The following is a 26,156-nucleotide window of genomic DNA, read 5'->3' as shown; positions in this document are numbered from 1 at the left end:
CATTTGAACATTCTATAATGAAAGTTACTACTTGTCCCTATAAGCCAGCTCTGAAAACTGTTTTAGCCTTTCATTTGGGCTTTCTAATTTATATTTTTAGTTCAGCCACGTCATACTTGGGCTTTTTAACTTTCTCATCTGTAGTATTAATATCCAACCTCAATCTAACCAACGTTTATGAGCATCACAGAAATTTAAAACATATTTCTAAAATATTTTACATATATAAAATTCCATAAAAGGGCTGAATAAACACACACACACACACACACACACACACACACACACACACATATGTATATATGTAGAGACAGATATAATTTAAAAAATCATTTTCCATTTTAGATTTTCAAATTGCTTAGCCTAGAATAAAGGGCACATTTAGGAAGTCATGTCCCAGTTCATAGTGACTGCATATTGCAATTGCTTGTGACCTCCAGTCCGAATTTCTCTACCTCTTGGTATAGTCACTTCTGTGACTATAGCCCAGCTGGCCTGTGGTTTCCAGGAGCTGTCTTGAAACTGGGAGGGTTGGTTAATTGTTGGTGTGACAGATGAATGAAGGTGAAACTCCCATGACCCGGGTTCCCTCAGCATTGTTCCAGCCTTGCTAAGCTTCTTTAGGCCTCCCTGGCCATTGGGGAAGGTGCAGCTCAGCACCCCTACATTAGGGGCCCCTCCTAGCACAGCCCTCTGTATTGCTCCTTCCTCGCCAGAGCAGGTGTTGACAGTGGAGACTGCCGCTGCCCTCAGATGTGAAAACAGTGTTAAGCATCCTTTTCACATTTGTGTGCATGGTAAAATAATACAAGGATCAGAACCCTTATATCTCAGAATGTATTTTCCTCCGATCGTTTTACAAAATATTCCATGTGTACAACTTGTGTAACAGATTCCTTTCATATTTTCTGATCTCAGGGTGCCAAAGGACTTTTCTCTCCCAAGAGATCTTGGTTCCTATGGGCAGTGTACTTCCTTTGGGTGTATCTGTGCCCCAGCCTTCGGCTACTGTGGGCAGATGGAGATTCCTCCTACCCTGAGTGCTTTGTTTTGGTTTTTAAAAGAGAATCCAAAATAGGTTGAGTTCTACGCCACCTTGCCAGTGATAGAGTCATGTGTGTTGCTGATATCAATTTATAAAAGTGATAACAGCAGCACTTTTGGTTTTGGCCAAACAAGGCCATAAATTATAAGAAGAATTCACCAAACAAAGACAGTAGGTCCACGAGTGAGCCTGTTTTCATTGAATTGGTATTTGTACAAGGTGACACCCTCTTTCACACCACCCACCTCCTCCCTGAGTGACTCACCCCCGGAGGGAGAAGCCTCTGAACTGCTCATTAACGCAGGCAGGTGAAGTGCAAGCGCCACTCAGCCCACTCCAGGTGCACAGGCGGTTCAGCGGGACCCGCCTCGGGAACCAGGCAGGCTTTCAGACAAAAAGTCCTGTTTTCAGTCAAGAGAGGTAAGTTGAATCATATTTGCAAACAAATATGTCTGCTTTTCTTGCATAACTTCCTTTGTTTTCTAAGCAAATGATTAAAATTAGAACTTAGTATTAACTTTGTCTTTTTTCCCGTTAAATTTTGACTACTTCCAGTGGGCTGTCCCGCGTGTCCACAGCTCCTTATTCCTTGTTGTGATGTAGATCGCATTGGCAAGTGTACACATCTGCGGGCATCACAGTAATGAGAACCTTTTTGTGTTTCCCCGTGGGAGCTGTCAGCTAGTGAATCCTCTCAGACACAGGATAGTAAGTTCTTTAAGTCCAGGGGCCAGCACCTCCTGGTCTATTTTCTCAAGTGATGATAAGAAACATTTTTTAAAAAGGCTCTCCCTGTTTTCACAGATAGATGATGCTTTTAGTGAAATGATAAACCCTCTTGTTTTACAGATAATGTTATATTTGTGTTTGTTTTTTTTACTGCCAAAAACATTACAAGTCACTGAGCTGTGAGAGAGGTGACAAAACCATCCCCCACCCATTCTATTTTCCCCATTAAAAAAATCACATATTTTGCATTAATGTACCAAGGAATGAATCAGGGTGGGATTAACTGGGGGGAGGGGGGAAGAAGTGTGGTTTCACAGGGATTCATGCACATTTGGCTCACTTCTCTATGCTGTACCCTGAGTTCTAACCTAAGAATTGACTAATGTGTATGGGGCAATTTTCAATTTCTATTCATATCCTAGTCCTGAAAAACCAGTTTTAAAAGCCCTTTGATAAGAATAGAAAGGTTATTTTAGTCAGGCTTTCCTTGATAAATTGACTTGCGGGACTTGTGTTTTTTCTCCACCATTTTTATTTGTGATACAAAGCTGCAGAAATCAAATCCAGGAGCTCCTCAAAATTTGCAACTAGCAGCTCTGCGTCCTTCAAAGGGGCGTTTCCCACAGCGGCCCCATGTCTATTAAGTTCTAGAGTTTTCATTGCTTCCTTTGCTGACCAGGTCATGTGCATCTCAGGGCGGTTTAGAGCTCAATTCCTGAAGGTTTACTGAAGAATTTGATAACTTGGCTTTCCAACTTATAGTAACCAGAGAGCTAAAATTTAACATTTGTGGATTATACTTTTATTTTTCATGAACTATGATCACATTTAAAACTGGTTTTCACTTCCACAGTTTATAATGCAGATATAGTTTTTTTTGATATTTGCTTACTCCAGTGTTTAAAGTATTGGAGAAAACTGAGATATGACATCAGTAAAAATTTTAGTAAAACATTTGGTTGATTTTAAATGTCAGAATAGAGAGAGAATGTAGATAAACCTGCCAGGAATTTTATTACAATTTTAACTTTGTGTAAATCTTAGATCTAATTGACATAATTTTCAGTTGGAAAAAGCATAGGCTCATCCAGTATAACTCATCGGTTTTCTAGATGAGGACAACAAAATATATAAATGTTAAGCAATTTGCCAAGACCAGAGTAACAGGACCTGCATGAGAAGTCAGATCATCAGACTTTTGTGTTACTAAATTTCTTCAATGATTTTTCAAGTTTCTTTCACATTAAATATGTACTAGCAATAACTGGGCATTCTTCTGGATCTATAAATGGACTACCACTGATATGGAAGTGAAGATTTTCTTACCCAGTTACACTTGAAAATTTATGACAGTATGTATGGTATGATTATGACATAATGGGGTATATTTTTAATTTGTGGCTTATGAAGTCAATCTTGTTCTTTATTATATGAATGGGTTTTTAATCTCAGGAACTGTTAGCCCATCTGTAGGAAGGTAATGAGTGTGTATAGGTTGTGGTATAGCCAATCAGGGACATACTCACCTCACCTATCATTCCATAGGTGCAGCCTACCTACCTGGCTGTCTTCTCTAACATTGGAATGTTTTTAAATTTATCTTTTGACCCTTCACCCATTTCTTTCACCCACCACCTTCGCATCTGGCAACCACTTTTCTCTGTATCTATGAGCTACTGTGCTCAACGTCCATCCATGTTGTTACAAATGACATAATATCCCCCTTTCTTATGGCTTAATAATACACACTTTATAGCTGATAGATCAATTGATTTTTTTTTCTTTTCAGACTTAACCCATTGAAATTAATAATTATTCAAAGGGTGTATACATTTTTTGGGGGACATCCTGTATATATGTATATATATGTCTATGTCTATATGTATGTCTATATCTATCTATATCTATATCTATATCTATATCTATATCTATATCTATATCTATATCTATATCTATATCTATATCTATATCTATATCTATCTATAGCACATTGTTTTTATCCATTAATTCATTCATGGGCATTTAGGTTTTTCCATATCTTGGCTATTATGATATTATTAGTGTTATAATAAATATGGGAGTGCATATATCTCTTACATAATCCTATTTTCATATCTTTTTGGTATATATCCAAAAGTGGAATTGCTGGATTCTACGGTACATCTATTTTTAATTTTTTGAGGAATCTCCATATTGTTTTCCATACTGATTGAACCAATATCCCCACCAATAGTGCAAAAGGGTTTCCTTTTCATCACATCCTTGCCAGTACCTATTGTCTCTTACCTTCTTGATGATAGCCATTCTAACAGATATAAGGTAATAAATATCTCATTATAGATTTGATTTGCATTTCCTTGATGATTAGGCATATTAAACACTTTACATATGTGTTGGCCATCTGTATGTCTTTGGAAAACATGTTTATTCAGATCTCCTGCTCATTTTTAAATCAAATACTTTGCTATTAATGTTTATGAGTTCTCTACACATTTTGGATGCTACCCACATATAAGGTATATGATTTGCAAATATCTTCTCTCATTTAGTAGGTTGCCTTTTTATTTTGTTGATGGTTTCCTTTGCAATGAAAAAATTTGACCAGTGATCTCACATCTAGAAATATATCCCAAGAAACTAGAAACACCAATCAGAAAGGATATATGCACCCCTATGTTCATAGCAGCACAATTTACCATAGCTAAGATTTGAAAACAGCCTAAATGCCCATCAGCAGATGAGTGGATTAGAAAGCTATGGTACAGCTACACAATGGAATACTATGCTGCTATAAAAAAGAAGGAATTCTTACTATTTGCAGCAGCATGGATGGACCTGGAGAGCATTGTGCTAAGTGAAATAAGTCAGTTGGAGAAAGATAAATATCACATTATCTCACTCATTTGTGGAATATAATGAACAACATAAACTGTGAACAAAACCAGATCCAGAGACAGAGACGCACCTATCAGATCATCAAACCTCAGAGGGAAGGCAGGGGAGGGTGGGGGTAAGGTGGAGAGATCAACCTAGAATAAATCTCATTTCATCATGGTATATGATCCTTTCAGTGTATTGTTAATTTTGGTTTGCTAATATTTTGTTGAGGAATTTTGCATTTATGTCTTCAGGGACAGGGTTATTTCTCTGTAATTTTATTTTCTTGTGGTGTTCTTGTCTGGTTTTGGTATCTGGGTAATGCCAGCCTCATAAAATTAGTTTGAAAGAGTTCCTTCCTCTTCTATTTTTTGAAAGCGTTTGAGAAGGGTTGATACTAATTCTTATTTGAATGTTTGGTAGAATTTTCCAGTGAAGCCATGTGTTCTGGACTTTTGTTTGTTGGGAGGTTTTTGATTAACCACAGGAATTTTGATGGAAATACCTGAGAGATCTATTTTTCTGGTGACTTTGTAAACAAAACAATGACTGAACTCATACTGTGGAATGAACTGCATATAATCATATAATTCACCAAGCACTTAACTTAAGCAAACATGATTTAACTGATAATGTTGCATATGATTTTGCCATTAACTTGAAGCATTCTTTAAGGAGGAAGTTCAAGGGAAATCTTTGTTGGTTTCACATGGCTTATCTGTTGATGTTATCCTGTTTATATATCATTTGTTGATTTCTTTTCCCTTGCTAAGAATGTTGAAATAAGGGCTGCATGTATTAATTGCTGTGCACCTGTCTACAATTGCTCAAGTTCACTTATTTATCAAAAGTCTTTATCAAATGTATTTAAGTGTTTTTAGCTTACTGTTGTAAAAATCTATGTGATTTTGGAATTTAGGAAAGATCTTTTCTCAAATGGGTGCTTTGTCAAATGACAACCACATTCATTAGGTTTGCATTTTATGTTAGTTGCTAAATTTTTTAGAGATATAAATCATCCTTTTATTGCGATCATTAATTGGAAGAGTGCACTTTATAGCTGTCCATTAAAGACAACTGGCTTACTTCTAGACATGAGAACTAATAGTCCACATTGTAATTGTATACTTGAGAGCTCTAAGCGTCTAAATAATTTATTCCGTGTTTCTAGAAGCAATTTCTCTGGCCTAAAAAGTTATTAAGTTTCCTTTATATGGAACCTTTTGGGGCAAAGTAGTGAACTATAAACCACATTTTTTAAACTGGGATACACACATCCTGAGAGACTATGGCAGTACTCCAGAAAATGCACAGAAGCCACAAGATTAGTTAAAAGCTTTTGCAGAAAACTGCTCATCTAGAATCCTGCCTTCTTCCTTACTCCTCCCCAGTGTACTCTCTTGTGTCATTAGTTAGAAGCTTGAAAGGAATTTATACAGGAAGAAGTGCAGGAGGCTGGAATCCTGACAGACGTGGATTTAATTATGACCCCACTTTAGCTATGGGTAACTTGTATGATTGTGCTCATCTCACAGTACCAACAGATAAAAAGAAAATTTAGGCCCTAACCTGTTTGTCTCAGTAGATAGAGCATAGGCCTGCGGACTGAAGGGTCCCAGGTTTGATTCCAGTCAAGGGCACATGCCTGGGTTGCAGGATTGATTCCCAGTGTGGGGCATGCAGGAGGCAACCAATCAATGATTCTCTCCCATCATTGATGTTTCTCTCTCTCCCTCTCCCTTCCTCTCTGAAATCAATAAAAAATATTTTTTTAAAAAGAAAATTTAGGGTTCTTAGTGAATTTTAGATAGAGAGCTATAGCTAGGTAGATATAAAAATACATATGCCATATGATATAATATGACATTTTATATTACTATGTCTTTCATAGTAGCACAAAGAAGTGTAAAACATCAAGAAAAAAATCTCTACAAGAAAAATATGGTACTCAGATGAAGAAAATAAAGGTATTTACTATAAGACATCCAGACTTTCTTGAGTAAAAGCTTCTTTGAGTGCTGTTCCTGGATGGACAGATTAAATATCACAAATGTCCGCACTTCCCAAACCATTACATAGGACTCATGCAATCCTAATAAAAAATTCCAATAGAATATTTATTTTAGTACCAGACAAAATGCTTTTAAAGTTTATTTGAAAGAAATGAATGAGTAAAAAGAGCTGATAGAATTTCTACAAAGAAAATTAATCAGGGATGCATGTACTAGATATTGAAATGTATTATTAAGGAAAGAATAATTAACAGATTTCTTGATTAGAACAGACAACTATAAAGTACATTCTAAACTATATTAGAATTTAATATGTGACAAAGAATCATATATCAATGAGCAAGGGATTCATTCCACCATTACCAAAGTAAACCCATATGCATTAGAATTTCCATGTAATGATAAAATATTTTTGAAAAATTAGAAGAATAATTATGTAAATATTTAATTAATCTGATTTGTCCAACAAATACTCTTCTACTAGAGGCCCGATGCATGAAATTCGTGCAGGGTAGGCCTTCACAGCCCTGGATGCCGGGGCCCTTGCAGCCCTGCGGCCCCGCCCCCCCCCCCTCGCACCCCGCTGGCCTGGTACTGCCTGCATCCACCGCCACACACCCCCTGGGCCTCCCTCTGCGGGGCGATCATGGGGCAATGGCCGGGCCCCTCATCAATCACATTGCATCCACCTTGGCTGGCCTGGCGCCAGTGGATGTCATTACATGGTCGTCCGGACAGTTGTTCCGCTGTTCGACAGTTTGGTCAATTTGCATATTATGCTTTTATTATTATAGATAACTGATTATGTGCCAGATGCTGTAATAAGCTTTAGAAATACAGCTGTGGGGAACATGATCTTGGTTATGATGTCAAGATTTACAGTGTGTGGGGGTGGGGGTTGGAGAAGAATATTCAGCCACACAAACAGGCAGTCTGTATAGTAATGTTATAGAGAAGTATTCTTTGCTCTTTGAGTACTCAGCCTGGGGAAGTAGGAGTGGGGCAGGTTGGGATGGTGCCACTGAATGTTTCCGGGAGGGTATTTAATGCATGACTTCAAATAGAAGTCTTTCCCGGAAAGAAATTAAGTAGTAAAGAAAACTCAGAAATAAGAATGTTTTAGGCACAAGGCACAGAGTGAGCACAATAGCTTAAAGGTGATAAAAAGGATGAAGACCTTAGGGAACTGGAATGACTCACTGTGGCTGAATGAAGTTAGAATTTGAGTGAGGGAAGGGGACTGGGAAGAAATGAGGCTGGAGAGAATGGACTGGTGAGCCTTATTAACAACTTGGATTTTACTCTGAAATAGAGCACCATTGGTATCTTCAAATAAAAAGAAATGCAACCAAGAGATATGTAGAAGTAGAGTTGTAGACTTGGTGATTGCTTGGATTTTGAGGTCAGAGAGAAGGATCATGGATGGGCTATAGGGATTTTTATTTTTTAAAATATATTTTATTGATTTTTTGCAGAGAGGAAGGGAGAGGGATAGAGAGTTAGAAACATCGATGAGAGAGAAACATCGATCAGCTGCCTCCTGCACACTCCCCACTGGGTACGTGCCCGCAACCAAGGTACATTCCCTTGACCGGAATCGAACCTGGGACCCTTGAGTCCGCAGGCCGACGCTTTATCCACTAAGCCAAACCAGTTAGGGCTATAGGGACTTTTAATGAGTGGAAGAGTTAATAGGGGAAAGATATAGAATAAAAATCAGAAGCTGCTGAGAAAAAAATCACAATTAGAAGCTTAGTGAGAAACTGGGAAAACATGGATATTTCTGATAAATAAAGAAAATAAGAAATCTATAATAATAACCAATGGATAATTTACAAAATAAGAAGTAACCAACAAAATTAGAAAATGTGCAACTGAAGCAAAATGATAACACTTTCATCTTTTAAATTATTAAAGAGATTAATAAATGATCACTCTAAATGCTGGCAACTGTATGGACTCTCATATGTTGCTAATGGATTATAAATTATTATAAGGTTTATGGAACGAAATTTGACAATAGGAATGAAGAACATTTTAAAAGTTATAGTCCTTGGCAAATAATTACACATTTAAGGATCCATTCAAAGAAAATAGAGGTGTGTTCAATGACTTTTGTATGGTTTTGTTGCAAAAAATAGAGGAATTACATTATCCTGATAAATAGACCCATAAGATGAAATATTCTGTAGTCACAGAAGAAATAATTATTTTTTAAGTGGCACTGAAAAATGTGTACCTGTAGGATCTAATAGGCAAAAAAATAACAGTGACTGATAAAAGGTGGCTGATTTTTTTCTTTGTGTTTTCTTGCATTTTCCATATTCTCTGTAATAAGCATATATTACTAATATACTGAGAAAGATTATATCTAAAGTTGGGATAAAGAATGACCACATGACAGAGCTGTTGTGAATATGAAATATGATAAAGTATTTAAGGCATCTAACAGGATTTTGGCTCTAGTTTGTGATCAAAATTTGGATTTGCATTCATTCAACAAGTATTTTCTTTTTTTTAAAATATATTTTATTGGTTTTTTACAGAGAGAAAGGGAGAGGGATAGAGAGCTAGAAACATCGATGAGAGAGAAACATTGACTAGCTGCCTCCTGCACACCCCCCACCGGGGATGTGCCCGCAACCAATGTACATGCCCTTGACCGGAATCGAACCTGGGACCCTTCAGTCCACAGACCGTCACTCTATCCACTGAGCCAAACCGGTTTTGGCAACAAATATTTTCAATTAGAACTGACAATAACCTATGAGGGGCTCAGGTGACAGGTCATTTTTATTAACTATCATTCTTATTAATAAATATTAACCCAGTGTTTTTGTAAAATTAAACAGCTGTCCCAGAGAGTAGGACACTTTATGCTAATACTTGATGTTATCATCTGCAGAAAAGATAGGTGGCGGAAACAAGGGTGGGTGGGAGTCTTACATTAAAAATAAAAACCAACAGTAAGAAAATTTTATGGTTGGTGGTTATCAGACTCAGAAAATTGGTAGCATATAGATCTCTGACTAGCTAAAAGATTTTCATCTGTGCTACATTCTGAACTGTTTCACCATCAGTAAGCAAGTTTCCCAATGTTAAAATCAGACTATGAGGCCCTGTCAGAGAAATAGCCAACTTACAGCCATTGCAGCAGGCTAAATCAGTCCACCGGCCTCATAAGATTGGTTTCCTTCTACACTGCATATTTAGAATAAACAGCCCATTAATTTAAATGGGCTTGTTGACATTTATGCTTCATGAAGCTCTGTTTTCTCCTTACATAATATTTCATGTTCTTTTAGGTGATAATTAGTTGTTTGATGGTTTTATTTGCCTTCTAGAAGACAATGCTTCTGTTTATTGGTTTGTCATTATTGGGCCCCACTTACTCTTCTATTGAAACTGGTTTAATAAAATTTGTGCTTTTCAAGTTCCCAGGGAGTTTTCCCTATTACCAGTGATTTCTGAGATTTAAATACTAGTGGGTATAGAACCATTATTGGGTTATGAAACCCTCAAGACTTTTTCATACACAAAGGTAAATACCACCAGGGTAGGTACATATGCCATTTTCTGGACATTTTAGCTGTATTTCTTTCCTTATTCTATGTTAGCTTTTTAATACTTTCCATCACTATAAAGGTTTCCCCTAGGTGACTATTTATATTTGGTCTTTTCCATAGAGATATCAACTTACATAAGTATATTAGAAGCTTGATAAATTGATTGGAAATGTTTGGAGCAGTGAACACACTCAGTTATCACTCTGTGCTGAACTCATGAGACTTTGGTAAAATGATCAAAAGTCTGCTCCAAGTCTCAGTCTTGCTGGAGGTCCACCATGGATGTCTGCAATAAAGGAAATACCGTCCTTCTCACCCTTTTAGTCCGGTAACTTTGTACCTGCTGGCCCCTTTTTGCTCCCTGGGCTTTTGGAACAGGAACTTTGGTGTTAGGCTGATTTGGGTTGGAATCCTAATGGTGCACAAGCTATGTAACCTTAGGCAAACTAGTCATCCTAAAACCTCTTTCCAGAAAGAACTAGTTTCACCCACTTCCAACTCTTTCCCTAGCCTTCTTCAAAAAGACTCTGACTTCATTAAAATTATTGGTCATAAAGTTTCACATAAGTGTACAATGAGGGTAATAATAGTGGCACCCTTAAAGCATTGTGTGAGTCTTAAATGAAATAATACATATAAAATTTAGCTCAAAAAGCTAAAACTATCACATGATCCAAAATATCAGCCATCAGAATGGAATTCTTTTCTTATGCTTTCTGTTGTCTTGTTTTTTGGTCTTCTCTTATTCTCTATTTTGTTCACTTGTTTTTGTTCCGCAGTTTTTCCTTTTCTGTCTTACTTTTCCTATTCTCTTTTCTTTTTGCCCCACCCAATTCCAGTTTCTTTGCCCATGTATAATCTTTCTTAAAAGAGAAAGTTAGCAGGGAATGGTGAAGTTATTATTATAAGGCAACTCAGGAGGCATTTTGTTCTTGGGTGGGAAGGGAAGAGTGAAATCTACAAAGTCTTTATGTCAAGAGGACCCGAAAGGTGAAGAATAAGATTGTAACTTGGTTGGGAGATGGTCCAGGGAATCCTTGGAGTTGGGACAGGAGGAGATGAGGCTGGGGTCAGGCTATGGGAATAGCAGATTAACGGTTCTACGTGGTCCCCAGGAAGTGCTATAAATTAAGAAAGACCACAAGGAGATAAAGAAAAGCTGAACAGAAGGCAATTTAAGGAATGAGATGTGTGATAGCTTCAAATACACCCAGAGAGCACTAAGAAAGTTTATTAGTTTTGTGATTGAGAACTTCAGATGAGTGATTTCATCTAACACCTAAAGACAGATGTCCTTGGGCAGAAGCTGTAGGTAGTGGGCCAGAAGTTGAAAAGTTTCTTTTCCCCTCTATCCTAATTAACTGGGACGTCATGATTTCATATAAGAGTTTCCAGCTTGTGTATTCAATGCTTTAAACTCAGGAAAAGGTTTTTGTAGTTCTCAGCATAATAGATACACAGCTTTCACACATTTTTGCCCATAATATTCCACACTTAAAATACAGTTGCTGGTGTCTGCCATTGTTAGTCGTATGTACTGGTAACAGCTTTTAGAGGACCCAAGATTGGAGTTTCATCTTTCTTAAGAAAGTGAGAAGTTAAAAACTTAATTAGAATGAATGAAGGCACTTAGATATGAGCACAGTTGGCTGAAATGAGGCTAAAAGAGTGTTGAGTAGATTTGAAACTCAGGATAACCTCAGTCCCTACATAAATAATGCCTTTAAAGACAGTACACAATTAACATTGTGTTGCATATATTTTTATGCTATCAATTTGAGAGGATTGTAATCTCTAATGCACACTATAAAAGGTTATTTTAACAAGGGCATTATTCACAGAGACATATTTTAATAACAAGAAATGTTCATGTATAAAAATATTGCTTTATATTCTGGACAAGATGAAAGGAGTTCCATTGCAGTAAAATTTCTATGCAATTAGAAGGTGATGAAATAGAGGCTTGTGCTTAGGGTGAAATGGCCAATGAGTTTTAAGGGGGAAAAAGAAGCAGAGCAGGTCGGGCTGAAGGTCATGCAGGAGATGTAGGAGAAATACACATAGACTTGATGAGAAACATTTTATTTCCTCACAATATTGGTCATTTGCATTAAAATTACTGCATACTTATTAAACTATTATAATCTTAAAAATAGAATACATTGGTTTCCTTTCTCATTTACCTTCTGTAAATGAATAGCATGGGCCTAGGGAAGAGTATAAAATGTTATCCAGCTACCTAATGGGGAGATAGATCCAGGGAAGGATTAGGGCCAGGCTACTCACGGCTTCAGTGTGGCCATGGGAGGGGTAAGGCTTGAGACTGAGCCTTTCCCGGGATGATGGAGCAGTCATTCATTACTGCTGTTCCTTCCAGCTACTCTCCCATTATCTTTCTTTTGTTTAAATTTTCTTTATTGATTAAGGTATTACATATGTGTCCTTACCACCCCCCCCCAAACCCCTGCTCATGCCCTCACTCCCCTGTTGTCTGTGTCCATTGATTATGCTTATATGCATGCATACAAGTCCTTTGGTTGATCTCTCCCCCTTACCCCCACCGTCCCCCACCTTCCCTCTGAGGTTTGACGGTCTGATTGATGCTTCTCTGTCTCTGGATCTGTTTTTGTTCATCAGTTTATGTTGTTCATTATATTCCACAAATGAGTGAGATCATGTGATATTTATCTTTCTCTGACTGGCTTATTTCACTTAGCATAATGCTCTCCAGGTCCATCCATGCTGTTGCAAATGATAGGAGTTCCTTTCTTTTTACAGAAGCGTAGTATTCCATTGTGTAGATGTACCATAGTTTTCTAATCCACTCATCTGCTGATGGGCACTTAGGCTGTTTCCAAATCTTAGCTATTGTAAATTGTGCTGCTACGAACATAGGGGTGCATATATCCTTTCTGATTCGTGTTCCTAGTTGCTTGGGATATATTCCTAGATCTCCCATTATCTTTCCTCTTTCGGAACTCCAAGACATTTCCCTGAGTGTTTGGTATTGAGCATATCACATGATACTTTGAGCGACATATAATGTGTCCTTTAAAAAGCCCATGGAGCTACAGTCACAGTTCCCCGTTCTGCCACTTACTGTATGACCTTGGGCAGGTTATTTAACTTTTCTGAATTTTGGGTCCTATAATGAAATATAATAATGCTCATCTGGAATAATTAAATATATAATGTGCATAAAGCATGTAGATACTCAACAAGTGAACCTTGCTGGGAACATCAAACAAATAAACATATTGCTAGGGATAATATTTTACTAATAAAAGAGTCACTAATATCTTATGTTTTGTAGATCATCATGGGCTTTTAGACCTTCTATTTGCTCCACAATAGCCTCATAACAGGTAGAAAGAACATTATTAGGCTTAAGTAACTGAAATATAGAAATACAATCTCCTGAACAGCTTTATTTTTTTCTTGCAAGAAGAAGTTCAGAGAGGGAGATAATCCAGGGCTATTGTGGCAGCTCTAAGATACTGTCAAGGAACCAGACTCCTTCTAATTTCCCGCTCTGCCATTGTTAGTGTGTGACTTTAGTCCTGGTGGTTAGTCCATGGTCCCAAGGAGGCTACTGCTACCTTTTGCAGGGCATCCTAGTTCCTGAGAAGGGAAGGGTTAAGGCAAAACGCCAAGGCACTTTCATGGAAGAGGCAACAAGATAAAACTGGGAAAGCAAGTGGGTTTGTTGGAAACTCTTCCTAGAAAATACATCACGGACTCGGGTGGAGTTAGTGAGGTGTTTATAGGATACCCAAGGCTAGTAATTGGCAGGGAGAAGGAGGTTAAGAGCCATGATATTGTTTGAAAGTCTTACCTCATTTGATTCCTTTAAGCTAGGACTTCTGGAGAATGCCTAGCTTCCAAAGGCAGGGAAATAGCAGACCCTCTTGTAGGATGTTGGATCTGACTAGAGCAGGCCCTAAATGTAAAGAGGAGCTGTCTGCTTTTCTCTAGACAACTCTCTGCAGGAAGTGCTGACAATCTGGAGTCCCTGGCATAGAGGAAAGATGAGGAGCCTTGAGCTACAGAACTTTAGGTTGAGTCCCAGCTTGGCCCGTCATCAGCTACTCAAGCTTCTGTACCTGCAAAATAGGGGTTATGTCACTCTTAAAACACTGTTGTGGACACTCAATGAGATAAAATGTAAATAACTATAAAGTCATCGAAATATTAGTATTGTCTGAACTCTCCTCCCTGCCCTGCAGAGCCTGAAGGGAGAATTGAGATGGGATATCAAGGAAAATCTAAAAACAACATCCATAGAGAATCATACAGATGTCATAGTTTATGCCTGGCTTCTTTCATCATTTAACATGCTTCAAGCTTCTTCCATATTGTAACATGTATCAGTACTTCCTTCCTCTTTGTTGCCGAGTAATAGTCCATTGTATAGATATACCACATGTGATGTATCCATTCATTCCTTGATGAGCATTTGGGCTGTTTTCAGTTTGGGGCTATTTTAAAGGATGCTGCTATGCCCATTTGTGTACAAGTGTTTGCGTGGACATATGCCAAGAGAATATCAGGGAGGACACCGAGAAGGCTGTTCTGTGAGGGTTTGTCTGCTGCAGTGATTCCTTGAGAGGCTGCTCTAGGTCTCGTGCTCCCGGGCACTGGAGGTAGAAGTCATGGGACTTCCACAGAGAGAGAGATGCCAAGAGTCAGGCAGGCCCCTGCTGTCTACCTTCCTTCTCTCACTCTAATGCCAGAGCGCCTGTCTGGACTTGCAAAGATTCGTGCTGAACATTATTTCTGGTTGCTGAAGAAAGACTTGGCTTTGGTTTAGAAACTAGATTCTGCTTCTTATCACCTTCGGCATGTTGGATACTCTCCTTGAGCTTCGGTTGTCTTATCTGGGAGATGAAGGCAACAATAACTATCTTGCAGACTTTATTCGAGGCTGAGAGACAGTGTCTATGAGGTAACCTGTTCAGAATAGGTGTTCAACTAATAGGTATTTACATTATTAGCAATTGCCCTGTGCGGTAGGACATTGAAGACACGAGGGCTCAGGTCAGAGATAGTGTGGTCCAAAGCTCTTGGAATGACTTAGTATTGAGAAATGTTTTAATCACTTTTCCCAGAAGAACTTTATTAGTTTGCTGGGGCTGCCACAACAAAATACCACAGACCGGGGAACTTAAACCACAGACATTTGTAGTCTCTCAGTTTTAGAGACTAGAAGTCCAAGGTCAAGGTGTTGTCAGGTTTTGTGTCTTGTGAGGTCTTTTTCCTTTGTTTACAGATGGTCACCGTTTCTCTATGTCCTTGTATGGCCCTTTCTTTGAGCACACACATCTCTGGTATCTCTTTGTGTATCCAAATTTCCTCCTCTTATAAGGATACCAACCAGATTGGATTAGGGCCTATCCTCATTACCTCATTTAACGTAACCACCTCTTTAAAGACACTATCTCCAAATACATTCACATCCTGAGGTATGAGAGTTAGGGCTTCAATATATGGATCTTTGGGAGACACAATTCAGCTCACAGTAGCACCTAGAGAGCACCTGCTCTGGGAATAAAAAGATGGCGCTTTCAGACACCCCAAGTTATACCTATAAACGGCTGTTTGATAATAGTACCATTAGCATTTATTGTTTAACAAAGTGCTTTTTGTGTACATTACTCATTGGCTCATCACAACCACCTCATGTAGTTGATGGCAGGTGTCATTAGCCACATCTTACAGAGAGATTAAGTGGCTCAGTTACAGAACTTGGATGTGATAAAGATGGGCCTGGGGTGTGCTTCTGCCATGAGAGCCGATGCCCCTCCAGCATTGCATTCCCTGCCCAGTTGGATGAACTTTTCAAAAAGCAGAACACCGCACCCAGAGAGAGCAGACATCTCTGACTGCCCAAGAATTTTCCAGTTTTAAAACAGAAAGTCTCACGTTAGCAGAAACCCAGAGTGGACTTATTCATGAAACAGAAAAGGCAGTGCCTAGGGCCCGTGATTTTTTTAGGGGCCTGCAAAAAGGTTCTAATTTTTATTCCTTTTATCAGCAGAAGAAAAAGTAAATAAATATAATCCTATATAATAAAAGCCTAATATGCTAAGCGTCTGGTCGTCCGTTCAACCTATCAAAGCGTAATATGCTAATGATATGCTAAGGCCATTCAACTGCTCACTATGACATGCACTGACCACCAGGGGGCAGACAGTTGACTGGTTGACCAGTTGCTATGACATGCACTGACCACCAGGGGGCAGATACTTCGCCCGGTAGGTTAGCTTGCTGCTGGGGTCTGGCTGATCGGGACTGAGCAAGATGGGCCAGACACGCCCTGAGCCCTCCCACAGTCCCTTCCCAGCTGGCCAACCTCCTGTGTCCCTCCCCAGCCCTGATTGTGCACCAGTGGGATCCCTCGGCCTGGCCTGCGCCCTCTCACAATCCAGGAGCCCTGGGGGATGTCAGAGAGCCAGTTTCAGCCGGATCCCACAGGCCAGGCCAAGGGACCCCACTGGTGCACGAATTTGTGCACCAGGCCTCTAGTAATAATAATAATAATAATGAATATATAATAGTGAAGCCAGCATGAATTATTCATCTTTATACTAAACAGTCATAAATATAATTTTAAGTGTATGTGTGTATGTGTATGTGTGTAAAGGAAATTTCTAAAAACCTGATATGTCCTGTATGTTATCAGTTGAAATTTAAAAATGTATGTTACAGAAAAAGAATTTTTTTTTTTTAAAAAAGGAAGAGGCCCACGAAAAAAAAAAGTGCCTAATACAGGCCTGAAACCCAATCAATTCCAGGCAAACTGGGACTGTGGTTTGCCTTAACCCCTTAACAGCTTAGAAGTGGTGGTTGGTCATAGCTAAGAAACGTGGGGCTTCCCCAAGCAGTGGTTACCTAAAATGATCAGAGTGCCCCAGCTCTGTGATTGCCATGCCGCTGGCTGCCTTCTTCCTCATCACACTTCGGTCGACTGGGCTTACCTTGGCTCCCTCAGAGGAGCCATTCGCCCTCCTTCGGGTACTCTGCATAACGTGCTGTCAGTTCCACATCTCATTTTATTGGCCTGGCTAGACACTTATCTAACTCATCTTTTGTCCCCAACTACTGGCTCAGTGCCTGGCATATCATAGGCATTGAGTGCACATTTATATATTTTAATTTTTTTCCTTATCATTCACATATATATTATTATTGACAGTATTACAAATGTCCCTCTCCTCCTCCCATCCAACACACATTTACTGATTGAATAAACAGATTAACTGGTGGCCTAGTTCAGCCACTTGCTTGTTCTATAACATTGGGGACACTAAACACTCTGGGTCTCAGTTTCTTCATCTGTAAAATGAACACAGTGAAATAGATGAACTCTCAGGCTCTTAGGGGGCACTTTATGTCATATATTCATTATATCAGATCCTGTGACTTTGTCAGTGCCAATGAAAATTGTGTCTAGGCCCTGGCAGGTATGGATTGGTGGTTGAGCATAGACCTATGAACCGGGAGGTCACAGTTCGATTCCCCGTCAGGGCACATGCCCAGTTTGCAGGTTCGATCCCCAGTAGGGGGCGTGCAGGAGTCAGCCAATCAATTATTCTCTCTCATCGTTGAAGTTTCTATCTCTCCCTCTCCCTTCCTCTCTGAAATCAATTAAAAAAAATATTTTAAAAAAAGAAAAGAAAAATGTCTCGTTACCAATGGAGAGTCCCTTGTAGATTCTTAGTCATTGTTGTGTTTTCTCCACCCCCATTTTTCTTTTAGATCTGTACTGGAAGGCAGCATGTCCAATGTTTCCTTAAGAAAAACATCTCCCACAGGAAACGGTATGTAGATGATTTTTCCCTTCCTCAGAAAACTGAAAAATCTGGGGAAAACAACTCACAGGTCCTAATGATTTTATATACATACTAGAGGCCCAGTGCATGATTGAATTATGCACGTGTAGGGTCCCCTACACGCTTTCGCTTTCGATCGCGGGGGAGCTGGGTGTCTGTCCGCTGGTGCACCAGGCCTTTCAGAAGCCTCCGGCTCGGCAGAGGCTTCTGAAAGGCCTGGTGCCGGAGCAGACAGGCACCCAGCTTCCCCGCTTTTGATGGTCCTGGGCGGGACGTGAGCTCGCTGCTCCAGAGGCCCCTTCTGTTCCGCAGCACAGCCATGGCGCAGACGCTGAGCTCACGCTGCCGCTGGCGACACGAGCTCAGCATCCCGCTGGCCCAATCGGCTACCCCAGCCACCCCGACTCCCGCCTCTTGCGCCTCCCACTGGCCCATTTGTGGGAGTAGCGAAGTGATGGTAATTTACATATTACCATTTTATTAGGTAGGATTGAATGCTTAGAAGCAACCGTCTATTTAATTAGCATTGCTAAAATTAGGCTGAAGAAAAAAGTTAGAATGCAACAGCTTTTACTCATGTAATTGCAATCCAAAGATTTTAAAAAATAAAATCAGTAAAAATGTCCTGTTTTATGTATGGCCTTCTATGTTTCTGGCTCCGATTAGATCAAAGAATTAAGTTATTCATAATCAAAAGCTTTTAAAATAGTCCTGTATATACTTTGGAAGCATATTTCTTTCTTGAGTAAAAGGCCACCCACGAAGCCCTAGTCTTGTTTATCCTAGGCCCGTGGTTCGATGTTCCCAGGTGCCAGACCGGGCCTCATGAGCTGCATGGGCAGTTTCAGTTGGCACCTGAGCAGTTACATGTTATCTTTGATGATGGGGTGTGGGATTTGTTTTTTCTCGCTAGTACATCCTACTTTGAAACAGTACTGGACTTGCCAGCCTAGAAGGCTGATGTTGGCCAATCAGATGTGACTTTCAAAATTTCTAGGTTAACAAACCCACACTCAAGTCCATTCTTTCATTTTTCTGTTGATAGCTATGAAGAGTTCTACTCAGGGAACAGCACAGAGACAACAGGGTTTTCTCGAGGTGAACAAAAGAAGGACTTTCTTACAGGATAACAGCTGGATAAAGAACCGTCCTGAAGAAGAAAGGTAAGAGGATGTGGAGTGGGTGGATGAGTAGAGAGAGAGCCATTCTCTGTTTGGGAAGTGAATGGCTATCTAAAAAGGGAATACTTTCATTTTAAAATACTTTGCTACATGACTTAATTTTTGGTAAGATTTATGAAGCATAAATTGGTAGCAAAAGATTTTCAGGAACATCACTACCATTTCTACTGTACACATACCGAAGAAGCTGTGTCTATAGCGAGAGAAAGCAGGGTTTCATTGTTATAACCAAATAGGTGCTTGTGGTGGGGAGATTTCTGGTGCATGTGGACCATGTCAGTTGAAACAAACACAGAATAGTATGATTGCACATTTTGAAATAAAACTTATTTATACACAAATGAAGTCAATAAATTTGTAACTAATTTTAATCCCAACTATCTCCCTCCAGCTGGTGGTAAATATGGTATTACTTTGAAAGGGCAAAGACTTATCATTCAGAAAGCTTAGTCTGCTTTGAGCATTGTTTCAATGATGATTTTAAAGCTATGACCATATTGTCTTCCTGCCAACATAGATTTACAATAGACATTTGTCCAGCCCAGATATATCTTTATTATAAATTATGTATATACATGTGCACACTTTTCTGATTTCCTTTTATGCATCAGGCTTGATACTAGGTACTTTATATATATCAAGCATTAGTAAATCTCACAAGAATCACACAAAGTGGGTATAATATCCTCATTACACAGATGGGAAATCTGATACTCAGAGAGGTTAAGTAACTTGTCTAATGGCACACTACTATTAAGTGGTGGACTCAAGATTTTAATGTGACCATTATCTTTCCAGTATACCAATGGTTTTCAATCCAATCAGGGTAATTTTACCCTCAGGGGATATTTGGCAAGACATTTTTAGTTGTCAAAAGGGGAGGAGTACACCTGACATCAAGAGGGTCAAGGACAGTGATGCTTCACAGGACACTTCCCAGAACAAAAAATGATCAAATCCGTAATGTCAATAGCGCTGAAGTTGAGAAACCCTGCGTTACAGAATACTTACTCTGAATTTACTGTCTGTGGGTGGTTATTTGAGGAGTATACTTGCAACTGTTAAATAAAAAATGTCTAGTGATTTCTGTGATTAAACATTATTTTAAGGGACTATGGGGGTATTTGGAGATTCACACTAACTTTTAGAGTTAACACTCTTGGACAACAACTACTTCCTTCTGTGAAGCAACATTATGACTTCTGTCAGAGCCTAATATGGCATTTCTGTTTTTCCATAGTGGTAGAGTGATGCCAAATGTAGAGCATAAATTTTGGGTTGCAAATATTTGCACAGATGGATAAAGACAGAAATATCTAAGACAAATTACACTTGGCAGGGATGATGGTTTTTATGCCAAGCATGCCTCCTTAAAAAGTCCCAGGGAAGCCAGCTTGGGTGGTATGACAGCTGCTAAATGAGGGGAAATTGGCTCTGATGTTTCCCCTACTCCCACTGGCCCCGTCCTGGGCTACGTGTTATAATTTTTCTTCAGGTGAAAACATGTCTGGTGTCTGCTACTCTCTTCTAAGTTTAGGGAAGGATACCAAGGAAGATAAAGAAGTTCTCTTGGGATATTTGGTGGTATATATTTGCTGGAGCTGTTTCACTATTCTTCTTTGCTTCTAATTGTCTACTATTATATTTTTATAGCTTTATTATACATGGTTTCAGAGTGTTGAGTAACATTAGTGGAGCAGAACCAGGAGAAATGTGGTATTTCAGGTTTGATTGGGTTGACATGAAAATGGTTCAGGTACTTACTCTCTGCCTTGGCTCAAGACCAAAGGCTCTACTACATGTTTTGACATTTCCTAAAATTGCCTGTACTTTCAGGTCTGCTGTGCAAACTAAGAAGGACATGGCTTTGGGATTTTCTATCTGATGGTCTTTTGCAGGGTTGACCAATAGGAAAAGCAAAAGTTTGGAGTAAAATGGGTCCTAGACCCATCTCTGTCACTTGCTAACATTTTGGCCTTAGGAAAGCCACAAAATCCCTGATCAATTTCCTTATCTGTGAATTGGATAGGAGGGTCTCTTCCCTGCCTAATTCATAGGGTTAAAGACCAGAGCAGACTGTGTATTCACATGGATCAAAAATGGACTATATCTCCGGTGAATAATTACCAAATAATATTAGTAATTATTTTCCTACACTTGTCAAGGAAAACTATCAAGTCCATAAAATGAAGATGTCCAGACATAATGGGCTTAATTAATTTTAGAACATTTTTATAGAAAGCTTTTGCCTTCCTGTAAAAAATGACTCTCCTAATACATACAAAGTAGGCAGCCTCGTGTTCCCACACTCTGATGGAAAATCAAAACAAAACAACAAGCACTCACTCCATTGTTGAATCACATGGAAATCTCATGGAATAAATTAGAATAACGATCATTTGTACTGACAAATTTGTTTCTTTCCACCGTGCTCTTTCAAGTGGGGACTGGTTAAAATGAATACATAGTTGTTTTTTTATGCTTGAAGTAAAATGAATTGACCTTGCCAAAAATTGTGAGCTGTTTAATGTCTCCCTTACTTAGCGATTGCTAAATACTGTGGTAACTTTTCACGTGACTTCATTTTGTTCTTTCTCTGCAGAAATGAAAATTATGGTAAGGTGGTGCTGAACCGACATAACTCCCATGATGACTTGGAGAGGTGAGTGTTTCAGACAAACGACATCATTAGCAGAAACACAAAGGCGGTCGTTTTTGAGAAGACTTGTTCCAGACAGGCTGCATATTTGCGGTTGCCTCGGGCTTTCCTGGATGCCTGGGCACGTGAAGGATGCTCTGTGATATCACCAGGGGTTTGTACAGGGCAAACCTTGTGCTTCTCTAGCTCTATGCTTCCCTTCATGCCGCTTGAAGAGTAGAGTAACCAATCCTCTGCTTCTCATGGGAAAGGGAAAGAGAAAGGGCTCCCCCAGAGACTTGACCAGATAAGATATCTCTGAACCTCAGGGAAAGGAACTCTAAAATGAAGGCCTAACAGCTCCAGAGTGCACCTGCTTTCTGGGGTAGTGCACTCCTTTTTAGAAATTTCTAGGCTTGTAGAAAACCAGCAACTAATACTCAGTGGCAAATGGACTGACAAAGACAAATTAGTAGGGAAATTCAGACAAAACTAGTAATCATAATGATTTCAATAATCTAAAATTGATCAAAGAAATAGATAATATTCTTATTAAGACACATTTACACTTGCACACATACAACCACACCCATCAAAATAACCCAATTATTTATCAGACACAAGTTTTATCTGGTCCAGTGGCCTGCATGTCACTAAGACGTACATAAGAAAGGAGTGCAATTGTCTTTCATGGTATGATCTTTAAAAAGTTAAGTAGATACCTTCAATGTGTCTATTTTGGAAACTTGTGGACTTTTCTAAACTCTTTTAAACCTGGTCATAATTTTGACCTGTTGGAAGGTGCTGAGCTTACAGCCCTCTGCACAAAGTGTCTGGTTTTCTGGTTTCCAGCCTCAGTGCATCTGGCTGAGTGACTGCTCTGTGATTCGGCAGCCCCTCCCTGTGCCTTCTTGTTCTTCATGATTTTGGAGATCACAGCTTTGTTCTGAGTGGGCCCCATATCACCAAACAAAGGGAGCTTGATCACTGAGTCCAGCCTCCCGTGGAATTGCTCCCTCCACTTTATTGGCCCCTCTGTGGGACTATTAAATAACATGAACAGAAAAACTAAGCTTCATATTCTCAGTGTGTTTTAGGATAACAGGATCTTAAGGCCTCCTGTGCTTATTTTATATGTGAAATTATTTTGGTTTCCTGAAACCTTCCTGTTGGTGGGCAGCATTTTGGCTTAAGCAGCATACTTTTATCTTCAATAACAAAAAACCTTTAAGCCCAAGACATTTTCCCGTTGACCTACATCTAGTGTCTCAAACTACATTTTCTGAAAGGGTAGTATAGATGATTTTTTTCCTTGCACTTGCTCAAACAGATGTCCACTTGACACTTGTTTGCCCCTTTTCCGAGGCTATATCCACTTTGGTGTTTACTCAGCACCACTTTGGAGCACCTACTATGTGTTGACATTGTGCTAGGTGCTGGGAATACAAAGATGCATCAGACACCATCCTTAAGGAGCTCTCACATTCATGAAAAATGGATGGATCCATAAACTAAAATATTAAATAAAATTTCCTGTGGACAGTGCTCTTGTGGAAGTGTGTGGGAATGCTTTGGGGAGAGAGAGGAGAGAGACTAACTCTGCCTAAATAGAGGCTGTGGTCATGCGGGTGAGTGCTGCCGCCTGAAGGATGAAGAGGAAAGATTCCCAAGTAGGAGAGGGTAGCTGGTGGACATGGGGCCTGGAAAGAAGCACTCCCAGCAGAACTGACCAATGTGTGCAAAGAGCTCCTTGTGATCAGAGACTGAAAATAAAGAAAAAGAAAATAATAAATTCTCAACACCCTAGATAAAAAGCTTCATTTTATCACAAACTAGAAAATTTTACGGTGTACTTCTCTGTCAGACCATTAAAACATCCTACCTAATAATAGACAAATATGCAAATTGACCATACCTCTGACACACCACAAGCTACACCCACCAGCCAATCAGAGCGAGTATGCAAATTAACCCAACCAAGATGGCTACAGCCACAGAGAGCAAGGTTTCCTAGGTAACAGAGGAAGCCAAGCTTTCCGCTTGCCCTTGCCAGGCCTAAGCCTCCACTCAAGCTACAAAGTTTCAATTATAGAAGGTAAACAAATTCAAACAGAAATGGCGGCAGAATGGAGATTGAGAGAGCAGGCCAGGGTTGCTCCCGGCAACAGGGGAAGCAAAGCTTTCTGCACACCCTGGCCGGGACCACCCGCTTAAGCTACAAAGTTTCAATTATAACCCCAACAGAAATGGTTGCCAGCCATGGAGGGAGCCCCAGGCTTGGCTCCGCTCCAGGCTACAAAGTTTCAATTGTAGAAGGAAAATAAATTCCAGATACCAGGGCCTCTGCTTGGGTTGCCAGGGGTCGTGACCGGCCTGCAAACCACCACAGGCCCCTCACTCAGGCCGTCCCACACCCCAAGGGAACCCCACCCTGATCCGGGGCACCCTTCAGGGAAAACCAGCTGGCCCCCACCCCTGTACCAGGCCTCTATCCTATCTAATAAAAGAGTAATATGCAGATTGATTATCACTGCAACACACAATATAGCTGCCCCCATGTGGTCAAAGATCCTGCCCCCATGTGGACACAAGATGGCCACCACAAGATGGCCAGCAGGAGAGGGCAGTTGGGAGGCACTCGGCCTGCAAGGGAGGGCAGTTGAGAAGGACCAGGCCTGCAAGGGAGGGCAGTTGAGAGGGACCAGGCCTGCAAAGGAGGGCAGTTGGAGGTAATCAACCCTGCAGGAGAGGGCAGTTAGGGGTGACCAGGCTGGCAGAGGAGGGAAGTTGGGGGCAAACAGGCTGGCAGCAGAGTGGTTAGGGGGTGATCAGGCTGGCAGGCAGAAGCAGTTAGGGGCAATCAGGAAGGCAGGCAGGCAAGCAGTTGGGAGCCAGCAGTCCTGGATTGTGAGAGGGATGTCCGACTGCCCGTTTAGGCCCGATCCCACTGGAATCGGGCCTAAACGGGCAGTCGGACATCCCTCGAGGGGTCCCAGATTGGAGAGGGTACAGGCTGGGCTGAGGGACAACCCCCCTCCGTGCACGAATTTCGTGCACCGGGCCTTTAGTGTCAAATAAGCGTAAAGGATACTTGCACAGATGCCTACTGTGAGCCAGGTGCTATTGTAAGGTCTGGGCACAAAATGAAACCCCTGCTGTCATAGAACTTGCAGCCCAGTTGAAGGCGGAGGAGGGAGGGACGGAAGATAAGTAAACACAATATAGAATGTTCTGTTGTGGTAAGTGCCAGGAAGACTAAAGCCCACTAATGGGCGTACAGTGACAGTGTCTGAGAAGGGGCAGCTTTACGGAAGGGTTGGATGGCCCTGCAGCACCTACTTGCATTCGAGCATTGCATGCAATGAGGAGCCATACCACGGTTTGACGCTGAGTTTCTAAAAACTGGGGGAATTGTGTGAGGCATTTTCCTTTACTTCATTCTTGCCTTAACTGACACTATTCTCTCTACTCTGTTTCAGTGTATTCACATTTATGTATCCTTCAAGGTCCCGCTCAAACTGCTCCCCACCCATAAAGTCTTCTCTGATTCCTACCTCTGGAAATAAGCTTTCTCAGCTTGGAACTTCCTTGTACTTTACCTGAGCCTCCTTTACAACACTGACCACTTTCTTCCTGTGGGTGTGGGAAGGTATCTAATTTGTCCCTCTAGCTCTGCATGTGTCGAGTCCACAGTTGTTTCTTAATTTCCTCAGCAGCACTGTGCATTGTATACTGTGTACCTCCACATATTAGCTTAATAAAAATATACAACATCAAGTTGAAAATTAAATCTTAAATATACTGTTTCTGGACTTTTTACCAATTTAATACCTTTGATCTGGCAGCTTCAAAGGAAGCTTTGATGTGCAAACACAGTAAATCATGGCATAATTCCCCAATGAGCTTGCTTTCCCTGTCCCACAGGGTTATGCAAGACTTTAAAAAGGCTTTATATTTTTTGCTGATTGGTCATTCTGATCAAGGTATTTCCATGATCCATGATTGATGATCATAATTCATACTATTGAGACTTCTATCCTCTCTGCCCTGATTTCCTTGTCTTCTTCCCTCTCCTTTTCTTTTGTCTTTCTCAACTCTCTGTCTTCTGTTTCTCCTCTCCCTGCTTCTCCCTATATCTCTTCTCTTCTCCTCTCCTTCCAACATCCATCTGTTCTATCTTCTCTCACTTTTTTTTTCATTTCTTTCTAATTTTTCCTGTTTCTCTTTTCCTTCTTTCCTCTCCTTCCCTTTCTTCTGCCAATATGTTCTCATCTTT

General features: G+C 40.2%; 1 protein-coding gene across 3 annotated transcripts in view; it reads left to right on the top strand.

The window, feature by feature from the left end:
• Positions 1-1,354: 1,354 nt before the first annotated feature.
• The window catches only part of SCEL (sciellin), a 114,628-nt gene continuing 89,826 nt past the window's right edge, over positions 1,355-26,156 (top strand). For all 3 annotated transcript variants that reach the window (XM_079778988.1, XM_079778989.1, XM_079778987.1), the window contains exons 1-4: positions 1,355-1,465; positions 17,988-18,049; positions 19,107-19,224; positions 21,845-21,904. In XM_079778988.1, the coding sequence (XP_079635114.1) occupies positions 18,007-18,049; positions 19,107-19,224; positions 21,845-21,904 (221 nt within the window). In that variant the 5' untranslated portion in view covers positions 1,355-1,465; positions 17,988-18,006. The remainder of the gene's footprint in view (positions 1,466-17,987; positions 18,050-19,106; positions 19,225-21,844; positions 21,905-26,156) is intronic.

The sequence above is a fragment of the Cnephaeus nilssonii genome (assembly GCF_951640355.1).
Source record: "Cnephaeus nilssonii genome assembly, chromosome: 8".
Taxonomy (NCBI): Eukaryota; Metazoa; Chordata; class Mammalia; order Chiroptera; family Vespertilionidae; genus Cnephaeus; species Cnephaeus nilssonii.
The sequence above is the reverse complement of the archived record's forward strand: the minus strand, read 5'-3'. Positions and strand labels throughout refer to the sequence as shown.